Source organism: Balaenoptera borealis (genome assembly GCF_965194805.1).
Source record: "Balaenoptera borealis genome assembly, chromosome: 17".
Classification (NCBI taxonomy): domain Eukaryota; kingdom Metazoa; phylum Chordata; class Mammalia; order Artiodactyla; family Balaenopteridae; genus Balaenoptera; species Balaenoptera borealis.
In genome coordinates, this window is record NC_138876.1 from 67,918,039 (window position 1) to 67,931,177 (window position 13,139).

The 13,139-nt window shown below is 42.7% G+C and overlaps 1 protein-coding gene across 4 annotated transcripts in view; it reads left to right on the top strand.

Moving 5' to 3' along the window:
• Positions 1-1,259: 1,259 nt before the first annotated feature.
• Positions 1,260-13,139, top strand: part of LACTB2 (lactamase beta 2) — a 42,920-nt gene continuing 31,040 nt past the window's right edge. For 2 of the 4 annotated variants that reach the window (XM_082363534.1, XM_082363533.1), the window contains exons 1-4: positions 1,260-1,506; positions 7,675-7,838; positions 11,658-11,693; positions 12,702-12,828. In XM_082363534.1, coding sequence (XP_082219660.1) covers positions 1,385-1,506; positions 7,675-7,838; positions 11,658-11,693; positions 12,702-12,828 — 449 coding nt within the window. In that variant the 5' untranslated portion in view covers positions 1,260-1,384. The remainder of the gene's footprint in view (positions 1,507-7,674; positions 7,839-11,657; positions 11,694-12,701; positions 12,829-13,139) is intronic. The other 2 variants (XM_082363532.1, XM_082363535.1) reach the window with 2 other exon arrangements.

Sequence of the window (13,139 nt, forward strand, 5' to 3'; positions counted from 1 at the left end):
TTCCTTTCAAGTACACTGTAACTCGATTTTTTTTTTTTTTAATGGGGAGGGTTAGTTAACACTGGGGTAGTTAACGCTCAGGAGATTAGAAAAGGACTCCTTACAAAGATAAGTCCTTCACGTCCTGGACCCAAGCCCCCAACACGCAGGCCGCCCCGCTCCTCTGGGTAGGCGAGCGGCGCGAGGCGGGAGAGGAGCTCCCTGAACCCGCGGGCGCGGGGCCGGTGCGGGCGCACGGCAGGGAGACGAACAGGGCTTCAGACGCGGCGCTGGGCTCCCAGAACGCTCACCTGGGCAAGTCCCCAAGTCTCCGTCTTGCGTTCGTAAAACGGACATGAAAATAGTGCCTTCCTCTTCACGTTGGGAAGCTTAAATGAGAGAGTGGCACTCAGCACAGCGGTAAGCGCTAAATAAGCCTTCGTTACTGCTGTCTATTGTAAAAGGACACACACACACACAGGACACGGGACACACACACACACAGGACACACACACAGGACACAGGACACACACAGGACACAGAAGACACAGGACACACACACACAGGACACACACACAGGACACAGGACACACACAGGACACAGAGGACACAGGACACACACACACACAGGACACACACACAGGACACGGGACACACACACACGACACACACGACACACAGGACACACACAGGACACACGACACACACACACACAGGACACAGGACACACACACACGACACACACACACAGGACACACACACACACACACACAGGACACACGACACACACACACACAGGACACACCACACACACACACACACACACACACACACCCCTCACCCTCGCCTGAGAACCCTACGAGCGATCCTTCCCGGGATTTTGTCCTCAGTAACTAACCCCAAACCCCTCGCTCCATCACAAGACTTCCCCGGTTAAAAGGTCTCTCGTGCACTTGAATGAACTCGCCTGCCTGAACACAAACTCCTGCGAAGGCACCAGTTTCTATGACAGGCGGCAGCGCCCGCAGGCCGGGAACCCAGCCTGGCCTCAGGCCGCCTCACACCACACGCCCGCGAACTCCCTCGCCCTGCGGCCCGCCAAACCCGGGCAGCGTCACGTGGCCGCTGGCCCCGCCCCTCGCGCAGCAACCGACTCCCCCTCCCTTCCCGCGCCGCTCGCGCGTCGTCACGTGCTCCCGGGCCCCGCCCGCGGCACGGCGGCTGATTTCCCCTGCCCGCCCCCGCGCCTCACGTGACCTCTGCCCCTGGCCCAGCAGCAGAGCCCCACCCCGCTCCGCAAGCGCAGCGTCACGTGACCGCTGGCCCCAGCCCTCAGGGCCTGGTTGCTTGTTCCGCGCTCCGGCGGCTGTTCTCGCTCCGCGCGGGCGGGCGGCAGAGGTGGAGATGGCAGCCGCCCTGCAGCGCGTCGAACGGCTGTCCAGTCGGGTGATTCGCGTCCTGGGCTGTAACCCGGGCCCCATGACCTTGCAGGGCACCAACACCTACCTGGTGGGGACCGGCCCCAGGTAAACGTTTCCCCTCCCACCCCGCATCCTACACACCGACCCGCGGGACGCACGGAGCTGGGGCTGCGAGGGCTGCTCGCCGCGGGCGGAGAGACTGTGCGCCCGCAGCCGGCACCACGGCGTCCTGCCCCAACCGGGCGGGACCACCCGCAGACGCCCAGGTGCAGGACCTCCCCCACATCACGACCACCCTGGGTGGTCAACTGTCTAGCTTACAGCTGGCTAATGAAAAAAATCACTTCGTGGTTTTGAGACCTAATTTACTTTGCATGATATGGAATGCCAGGATGAGCGTGATTAAGCTGTTGAGAAACTAGAATCGCCTGGAGTTAATCCAGGAAAGCGTTTACTTTCCACACCTGACTTTCACTGGTGTTTGGCCCGGAGTTTAACTTCGGTTCGCAAAAGCGATTCGTTGTGCTGAGGCCTTTTTCTTAACTCAGCAGCAGAGGGCAGGATTTTCTTGCTTCAAATTGCTCGAGTCTGTTGAAGAGCCCCCTAGCTCTTGGGAAAGAGAAGCTAACTTTGTTTTTGTTGCTGTTGTGTGGCCTTACTTAAATTGCTCTGCGGAGGGAATAACCTGTCTGTATTTCTAAGATTTTTCTCTTGTTCAGATGCATTCTGTTTTAGTGGAATTATGCAGAAATGGGAACATGTGATTTACTGCACAATAAGTGCATTGAGCAATTTTTGTATAGTACTTAGTCTTTAGTATACTCTAGATAATAGAAAATGAAAATAAGATATAGTTCCGCTTGAGCCCAGAATTTAATTGTTCAGTCCGGACGTGTTACAATTAGTAAAATATAGTTGATTACTAAAAACGGTTTAATAAGTATAGTTTATTGGGCTTTCATTTGAAGTATCCACTGTATTTGGCTTTTTCCAGTAAATCACAATTTTAGAAACAGCAGGATGGAGGGTCTGGAAGTACTGCACATCAAGCAGAAAGCAACAAGTTGAGTCCAGGGTAAACAAGGCAGGGTCAGAGCTTTGAGCTGCCTCCGGAATCGAGGAGAACAGAAAATTAAGCAGAAAAAACACCTGATATCTAGCGTAGAGTCTGGGTTAGCTGAGACTCCCTCACCCTAGGAAGTCCATAGGTATGCTTTTCACTTTTCAGTGTGTCATCTTAAACGAGCTCTAAAAGACAGTACCTAACATGAAAATTGCATGTAGTCAAAATTATCCTAGAAAGTCTCTCAGGAAAACACCATGTTGGAGATCAGTGTACTCTCTCAGTAAGTTCAACACAGCCTGCTTTTCTTCCAGTGGTGAAACAGATGACTGGTTCTGTTTGAAAACCAGATGAAGAAGTTGGCTTAGGTTTAGGGGCCATGTTGTATGAAAAATCCATACTGTGTCTTTAAACACTAGAATCACACTCCGCGTGGGAAGGTGCTGGTGCTAAAAGACATGAGGAACCTGAAACTGATCGAGGGAAGAGCAGATTCACGGCCTTCCATCTTACACTGCTTAGACTACTACCCACAAAAACGTAGGGAGTGGAACGGCCAGTGGAATCACTCATAGATGAGAGAGAGGTGATGATGAACCCATGTAGTTGAACTAGAATAAGTTAATGTACAGGTGCTGCTGCTCTGCTGTATAAAGTAGATGTTAGGTGGCTAGAAATGAATATTAATTGGGTCCAAGTAAGTGGTTCTGATAATGGTATCCATCTGCTCCACTAAGATCACAGGTGCCTCCTGGATCACTGAACCCAATGGCATTTTTCCATTCCCATCTTATTTGAACTTCAGTATCTTTTGATGCTATTGACCACTCCCTCCTTGATTTGCTTAACACCGCATTCTCCTGGTTTCCTCTCACCTCTCTAGCTATTCTTATACAATTTCCTTAATAGAATCATCCTCTATACCAGGTATTTTAAGTGTTTGAGCCCTTCACAAGGCAATCCTACTCTTTCTTCTGTTCTCATTGTTATGTTCTTTACCTAGGGGATCTTGTCTACTTCCTTGGCTTCACCTGTTTTATTCATTAATAACTCCCAAATTTACAGCTCCAATGTAGACAAATCCAAGCTTCATCTTCAGACTAGGATGGCCAACTGGTTTCTTAAAGCTCTAGTTGGATGCCTCACAGCCACTTGAAACTCATTGTTTCCCACTGGTCTTCTTCCAGTCATCCAAATCTTGGTAAAGAGAACCATCCCCACGTTTGATCAAGGCAAATACTTAAGTACCCTCCTTGACATTTTTCTTTGCTTCCTGCACACACATATCCAAGCCATTAAGATCTCAGCATTTTCACTGCTGTCACCCAGTCCAAGCCAGTACAACTCTTGCTTAGGCTTTTAAAATAGTCTGGCTTCTCTGCATCTACTTCTGTCCCTCTTCAATCCATTCTCCCCCACGTAGCCAAAGGAGTATTGTGGGGTTCTTGTTTTCTGTGTTCTGGTCTCTTATCCTGCAGCAGGGTAGCCTAGCTTATTCACTGGCTAGTTTCAGGGTTCCAGTGGAGTGAGAGGAAGCACGGAAAGACCCGGAGGCTGAGGCTTACGAATGGCAAGCCATCACGTTCATGTCAGTCTGTTTTCAGTAGGAAAACCCAGTGTAAGTCCATACCCAAAGGATGAGGAAACAGACTGCCATCCTTGATGGGAGGAGCTTCAAAGTGACATTTCAAGGGACATTATTATACGTAGGTGAAACTTGAAACTTTTTTTTCCTTGCAGTATGCTTAAAATGAGGTCTGTTTGTAAAGTAGTAATACAACTTGGTCTTGATTAAGTTGCCCTTTAATAAAACACCTCTGGTATTTTTTTTAAAGTTTTTGGAGACATAATATTCCTTACTGACTGTTTTAAATGTGATTTGAAAAAAAAGAAAGCCTTCATTCATAGTAGAAAAATTTCTAAGTGCCTACTGTGTCTCAGGCAATATACTAGGAGTCTCCTATGGACTTAGTAGAAAAAATACACACATAACAATAGTTTTGCTTTCACTTGGCTTGGCGAATTGTAGATACCATAAATCAAATAGCCCCCAGGGAATTCCCTGGTGGTCCAGTGGTTAGGACTCCATGCTCTCACTGCCGAGGGTCTGGGTTCAATCCCTGGTTGGGGAACTAAGATCCCACTAGACTCAGTGTGGCCAAAAAAACCCAAAACAACAAAAAACATATAGCCCCCAAGATGGATATATAATTTACCATTTGACGAGGCCGTTGAAGAGTAAGTCTAGAGTTCTAGAACCATATAATTAAAGATTTTAATCTAGTCACTGTCAAGAGAGGTTTCGTAAGGGTGTGGCAATTCAGTTGACATCAGAAGTCACAGAAGAGATGTGTCTGGCTGCATTTAAAACTTTGTGACTCACCAACATAACAGAGTTGGATTTTTTGGAAAAGGGAAACTAGAAGGCCTTGTGATATTCTGATCTCCGATCTATCTCATCACCCTGAGTCAAGCTTCTCTCCCATCCCGGCCACATGGGCTCTATCCACTCCGCCTCAGAGCTTTCATGCCTGCTTTCCTCTCTGTCTCCCACTTATCCTTCTCTTCACCCAGCCACCCTCACTCATCCTTTAGAGCTCTGTTAAAATATCATTTCCTCAATAAAGCCTTCCCTGACGCCTTACACTGTGTTAGGTTAATGTAATACACTGCCTTAGCATTCCATACTTGTCATGGCCCTTATGTCAACAATAAAATGATTTTTTTGTGTGTAGGAAGAAGCTTAATGTCTTTCCCCAACTCCACTCCCCACTAGAATATCAATTCAATGAAGGCTTATTTATTACCATATCTCTGGCACCTAGCACAGAGCCTTGTACATAGTACAGTAAATATTTGCTGAATGAATGAGCATTCTCTTTTTCCCTTCATTTGCTCTGTTAGGATTCTATTACTGCTGGATAACTGCAGTTTTAACCAGTCTTCCTTCCCGTTTCTGATCAGCCCATAGATGCCTAATGAATTTCCCTAAAGCACTCAGACTTACTGTGATGCCTAGTACAGAGGTATTCAGTAAACATTTGAATGGACCAATAATAGCCAGATCTTCCAAAGAGTATTTCCACGTTCCTCCTCTGCCTAAGAACCTCTAAAAGATGGATTTTTAATCTTTACTATCAAAATTGTAAATACCTTGAGGGTGAGTATACTATTTCTTCTTAATAGGAAAAGGCAGTCTAGGGGACTAGTTGGGGTTAAGACGCTGGGCTCTGATTATCAGGTCCCAGTACCTGGCTCATGGCTGTGGACAAGACAGTTGATTCGCTAAGCGTCAGATTCCTTCTCTATACAGTGAGGGTTGTATCGTACTCACTTCAGACGGATGTTATGAGGATTCAGTGAAAATTCATATCTAAAGTACTTAAATTCTAGCACGGGGAAAGCACGTCAGCTATTACTTTACTCACTTTTTCCTCCCTTATAGCATCCAGATAATACTGGGTTTATAGTAGGTGCTCAGAAAGTACTTAATGATTTTGTAAGAGGGACAGCAAATTGACAGAGGCCATTTAATAGCTATCTCAATGTTGATAGAAAATACCTAAATGAGGAAGTTGATGCCACTAACTCCCGTTAGTTGAAGAATTTTTTTCTCCATTCACGTAGCAGATTGTTACTGCGTGCCAGGCCCTGTGCTCTGGTGAATAAATTGGTCACAGACCTGTACAGATGCTTCTGCACTCTTCTCTTGTCCCCTGGATTAGCATAACTCGCATTTGCAAAATGACATCCTAAGATGGGGTATTGTCTGGGGCTGTGAAGGACACAGCCCACCTAGAGATGACAGTGTCTGATACTCTGCACCAACTCTTCACAGACGTCATTGATAGACTTGCTGTTTGTTAAGGAGGGAACAACCTTTTTCTCCAGTTTACAGCTGAGCTTGTACTTAGGCCACATGAAGAATGATTCTAGGTGTTTCCCATGGAGTCCACTTCCTCCAGAGACGCACAGTGTGTCTTGAATGGACAAGTGACTGTGAAACCGAGTCCCCCTAAAGCCACGCTTCCTTACCGAGTTTATGACTAATCTCTCTATCGAAAACTTTATTCCCTTTCTTGTCTCCTCTGCCCTCAGTCCTGTGCTACCTAAATATTCATCCACCAGAGTCAGATGACTGAAATTGCTGTTAACAACATCGTTCATGTACTAAAATTGCTGTTACAGATATCATCATTAACGTACAAAGTCAGGTTGTTTCTCCAGAGCAAGATGGGTTTTTGTCTTGCAAGAAAGGCATGGCACATAGCAGATCATTCGTAAACAGTTATTCATGAATTAATACACAAATTGAATGACTGAAACTTTGCATCAAGGTGAATCATCTCTCCCCCAGCCTGAATTCAGGAGGGATTCCTGTGAAACAGCGTGAATTTAAGAAGTCAGTGAATTGGTGCTGGAGGAGGAAAATGTCACCCTGATTTCTTCCAGAAAACTTCAGAGAGAAAGACCATCATCCCATAAAATAGTGAGGAAAGGCAAACAAAGTAGAAGGTGGGTTCAGAGCCACAAGCAGAAAAAGATAGCTAATGAGGTGGTCTGAGTAGAGAAAGGAAGCAGCTCAGACACTCCCCAACACTTCCCTGCTGCCTGCACTTTCACATAGGGCAGCCTGTGTAAAACTTCAGTGATCCGTTTTGTGTATAGTGCAGAAGACTAGGTTTCCTTAGGGATACCATCGAATCAGATTCTTTCATATCTCCGAGACATTTGAGGATGTTGTAAAAGATCTCAAAGGCAGCGTGGATAAAAGCGTGTATTCTGGCGCCAGAATACCTGGGTGCAAATGCTGCTTCTGCCCTATCTTTGCAGAGTAACCTTGGGCAAGTTACTTAATTTCTGGATATAATAATGAAAAGCCTACTTCAAAACGGTGTTACGAGAAATACAATTGTTAAAATATGTCAGGTGCTTGGAACAGTGCCTTATTTCTTTTAAGTGCTATGTAAGTGTTCAATACCATTGCTATTATTCCTTGTTCAGACTCACATTTGTAAGGTTTTTTCAAAGAACTTTCTGAAGGTGAGATGATTATAGTTAAGCTGAAATAACATACAGCTGGTTTTCAAGCACGTTGGAAGCGAGGCAATTTGTGCAGTTTCTTAAATGTAATGTAAATTATCTGTGTGAGAAATATGCTGATACAAACTCTGTTCCGACTGTATGATTATCTTCCATTTAATTTTCAGGAGAATCCTCATTGACACTGGAGAACCAGCAATTCCAGAATATATCATCTGTTTAAAGCAGGCTCTGACAGAATTTAACACAGCAATCCAGGAAATCATAGTGACCCACTGGCACCGTGATCATACCGGAGGCATAGGAGATATTTGTAAAAACATCAATAATGGTAAACAGAAAACATTCATTAAGCTCATTGAAGAAAACTGTGTCTTCGGAATAATTTACTTCAGTTAACAGAGCTAAGTAAGCTAGTAAACCATTTACTAGCTTACTTACATATTTAAATGGTACTTTCAGAAATTACTGTAACTTGAACACTATCCCCAGTTTTAACAGAGGAGGAAAGGAAAGGTCCTATTTTCTGTTTCAGATCTCTTTTCCCTCTTATTTTTCCCCTTTGGCCAGTGATGAAGATCAGTTTTAATTTAGTTTGTATGACAATTACTCTTTCAGATTTAATAATAACTAACTACTGTTGAGCATTTACTGTGTGCCAGGCACTGTGCTGAACATTTGGCCTGAGTACTGTGAGGTGGATATGTTCTTGTCCACATTCTAAATGTGACCTCACGTCTTCCATAACATAAGGCAATTACCACAATGAACTGAAATACTAGGGAAAGATCATTGTATTGATAATTCTCTGTCCCTGAAACCTATTCAGTACTGACACCTTACCATCTCCCTTATTCCCTCATCCCACCGTCACACACATAGATTCATCCATCCATCCATCCATTCATCCACTCATTCATCCACTCATTCATCCATCCATCCATCCATTCTTTCTTTTAGTAAATACTGGAGTCACTGCTAAATCGGTGTCATTCTTGGCACACGGGACCTAGCAGTGAGCAAAACAAAGACCGCCTTCATGGAGCTTCGTTCTAGTTGGGAAGGTAAATGGTAAATGAATCTTAGGTCAGATGGTGACAGGTGCTATGAAGAAAAATGAAGCTACATGAAGGCAAGGGGAGAGAGAGTAAAGCAGAGGAGGGCGGTAGCAGTGGTGTCTGGGGTGGAGGGAGAGGGGGTGAGCTGTACAGTGTCTGAGAGGAGGGCACACCCAGCAGAGGGCATTGCCGGGGCAGAGACACTGGAGTGGGACTTTGTGTGTGTCCAAGGCACAGGAAAGACAAGGAGGTCAAGAACGTTCATTCACAAAAGGGCTGCATGTAGGCATTTGACTAGTATGTTTTAATGTTTGTAACTATCTTTTTAGGCCTTGAGACTATAATTGGGACACCAAGATATTCTCAGGCACAGCCCCCAATATCACCAGGCGGCCCATTGTAAAGACCTGTCTCCCCTCACTCTCTTACCCTCTAACCTCCTTTCTTCCAATCCGAAGGGACTGCCCTCCGCAGGAAATCATTCTCTCTTAGTCTGACCTGTCCTCACCTTTCTTTCTCTTGTCCATCATTAAATCTTGTGAATTAAAAAACTATGCTGAGGATCCTTAATTAGCTTTGGCCAGTTCTTTTAGCATGCGGGTCAGCTTGAAAAATTGAAATGTTTATGGCCCCCTTTCTCTCCTTCATAAATCAGCTTTATTGAGCTTGAATTTACATACATGAAATGTACCCATAAAATGTATAGCTTGGCAAACACCTATGTGACACCTCCAATCAAGATAAAGAACGCTCCCACTACCCCAAAAAGAGGTCCCCTCATGCCCCTCTGCAGTGATTCCCCCTCCAGCTCCAGCAACCACTCATCTGCTTTATACCACCATAGATTAGTTTTGCCTGTGTTCTAAAGTTTCCTAGAATGGAAGGATACGGCATCACTCTTTGTCTGGCTTCTTGCACATTAGCACCTTGTTTTTGAGATTCACCCATTTCATGCATCAGTAGTTTGTTCCTTTCTTATTGCCAAGTAGTAATCCATGGTAGAAATATACCACCATTTGTGTATCCATTCACCTGTTACTGAACATCTGACCCACTTTCTTTAAATTAAAAATTAAAATAGTTTGGGGTTCCCTACAAATAATGAATACTTATATGATAGAATACCTATTATGTTGATTTAAAGAAAATCAAAAAGAAATTTGACAATGCTTTATAGCCACAAAAACTTTAATACTTGTTTGAGAAGTGGCTTGTTGTGTTTCGTTCTGAACTTTATTGAAGCTAGACCAGCTACATGCAGACCTTGAGTCCCTCAGCACTGAAATTGTTCAGGGTTACCTTTCAGGATCTCCCCCCAAAAGTTCCATGTATTTCTTCATTCTCTAAATCCTTAATCGCTAGCATTCTTGTTCCATTTTGCTTTATGATTTCTTTTTATGCCATATTTTAATTATTAGTTTAAATTTTTTATAATTTTGTTTAACTATTAGTGTGGCAGAATTTTTCAAGTACTCTACAATGCTAACATCCTGTGTTTTTACAGCCCACACCAAAATTATGAATGCCATTTATAAGATTTCTATGGGAACTTACAGTAACTCTGAAGCAATCTGCCTACAAAAATTTAAACTATGATCAGTGTATGATTTGGGAACTCCTAGTGGCTTACAGGGAGCCAGAATTTTACCAGACATGAGAACTGTATAGCCCCAGGCTGCTCAAGTTTTTTGTTTGGGCTTGGTTTTGGACAAATTTTGTAAAATATATTTTGTTATCTAATAATTATTATTTTGCAGCTGAAGTTGGGCCTTTGCCATGTATTTAACCTCCGAGTCCTAGGAGTCAAATGTTTGCTTCTTGCTATTCAATTAGAATGTGTTTTTATTAGAAAGTATTATACGTGAGCAATATCACATGTTTGTATCAGCTTAAATAATTAGCATTGGCAATGATATTATAATCCATAAACCTTAACAAATGACTGAGGGTTTCCTCCTGTTAAAATAATTACATGATAGAGACAGAAAGTAGATAAGTGGTTGCCAAGGGCTGTGAGAAGGAGAGAATAGGGAGTGAGTACCATTGGGTATAGGGTTTCGGAATGTTCTAAAATTTTATAGTGGTTATGGTTGTACAGTTCTTTGAATACACTAAAAAAAAAACCAGCAACAACAGTGAATTGTACATTTCAAAAGGGTGAATTTTATAGTATGTGAATTACATCTCAATAAGCTTTTATTTAAAATAATAATTACTATTATATGATTGATTTCAGCATGCCCTTCTCCATCTTGCCTGTGTAGATTGCTACTGTGAATAGGATATGTGTTTTCAAATTTGCACATAATTTTAAAAACTGGCACGGAGTTATTTTATAGTGTGACATTTGTTTTGTAATTTTGAGATAGTTGTGAGTTTTCTGGAAGGATCATCTGCCTCACAACTAGAGATGTAGTATCTCCACTTCTTTACTGAAAAACAAAATTATGCAGATTACAAATAAAAACAAACAAAAAAACCTTGCTATCTCACTCTAGAATGAAGACAGCCTTACTGTGTAATGTCAGTTCCCAGAATAGCATATTATTTTTTGCTTCAGCCTCTCAAGATACAAAGTAATGGAATTTGGCGCTGGAGAGGGAAGGTCTAGTTGCTGTTGTTTTATTTTTATTATATTTGAGATATTTCTATCCTTTATCCTTCCTACTAGCCAGATTTCTATGCCTTGTCAGTTTTCCTTTGCATGTCTTTTTCTCCCTCCGCATTTCCACTGATACCACCGTAGCCCTGAGGCTCATTACCCTCCAGCTGGGTTATTGCAGTCACCCCGTCCTGGTCTTTCTGATCTCTCCCTCTCCAGTCTCCCCACCTACAGCTGCCATACTAATCCACCTATTAACACGATTTCAGTTTCTTACTAAAGAGTGTATGGTAGCCACATACTGTCAAGTTTAAATCCCCCTGTTCTCTGAAAGGCACTTTAAGGCCCTCCATGATCTGAGCTCACCTTACTTGTCCCACTCTTTCCAGCCAGGGTTTTGCTTTAGACAAGTTGGTAGCATTGTTTGGCACATATGCCACGCTCATCCTCCTTTCTGTGCCTTTACTAATGCTGTTTCCCTTACCTACAGGTCTTTCTCTGAACCTTTTGCCATCCTACTCATCCTGTAAGTCACACCTCAAGTTCTATCATATCTGTGAATCCCTTTCTAATTGTTTCTCCTTTCTCTAAACACCTGCTGCTTTTATTAGCTGAATTGTCCATTTAGTATCCCTTAAATGGGACTGAGTATAGTTCTCTAATTATTGCCTGTTTGTGTTTTATTCCCCCCAACTATGACAGTTTTTAAGCATTTTGGTGTCATGGTGCTTGTATTCACTGTGCGTAGTATACTGGTTAGATGATTGCCACTCAGCTATTGATTGGTTAAGTAATTGATTTTCTTTGTGTCAGTGAGGGTACTGTGGGTTACATTTATTTTAATGGTTTCATATCTTAGCCCCGGGTTTGGGGCTTCCTTTCAGCTTTCACAGAGAGAACTTTATACTATTATCCTTTTATTATTAAGTACTGCCATGATGCCATAACCTCTTTTATTCTATGTTAGGCACCTAGATAGGGAAAAGTTCCCAGTTTTGGTATTACTGCCTCTTCAACACCCATCTTTTTTTTTTTTTAATCTTTATTTTTTATTGGAGTCTAGTTGATTTACAATGTTGTATTAGTTTCAGGTGTACAGCAAAGTGATTCACTTATAGATATACGTATATCTATCCTTTTTCAGATTCTTTTCCTATATAGGTTATTACAGAATATTGAGTAAAGTTCCCAGTGCTATACAGTATTCAACACCCATCTTGATCTCAAACCTAGCTGAGACTGTGAAGTGCTACTTCCAAATTTTTATATAAAAGAGGAGTGATTAGAAAAACACAAAGGCTTTTATGTAGACCTGGAAGGACATGAGAGAATAAAAAACTCTTTTGTTAAGGTGGAGGAAATAGTTACCATCCCAGAGATATGCTGCTACAATTCATCCCATTTTCTGTTGCCTCTTACCATTAAGATTTTTTGCAGCCAATCTCAAGTGTTCGCTCTATGGAAGTTGATCTCGTAAAAGGCTAAATTATCATTTAAAGTGTGACTTAATATATTTTACATGTTTTGTGACTAGACACTACATACTGCATTAAAAAACTCCCACGGAATCCCGAGAGAAAAGAAACTGTAGGAGATGGAGAGCAACAGTATGTTTATGTGAAAGATGGAGATGTGATTAAGACTGAAGGCGCCACGCTAAGGTACGTGAACGTCCTTGAGCCAGGGAAGGCGGGGCTGGGGGTTGGAGGGGTCTATGTATATGTGTTGTAAAAAGACAAGACATATTTGCTTGTCTGAGTGAAAATACCTCAGGAAAATACCTCAGCAGATCCAGAAGATCTGATAACATTTGTTTCTCTGGGAAGAGAAATTGGGTTGCTTGAGAAAGAAGGGAAAAGAGAAGGAGTTTTCACTCTATCCGCCTTTTTAAAATTATTTGTTTGAATTAGTTGATTACCTTCTTTTAATAAATAAAATTTAAATTTAAAAAAATAGATTAGCATTTCCTGCT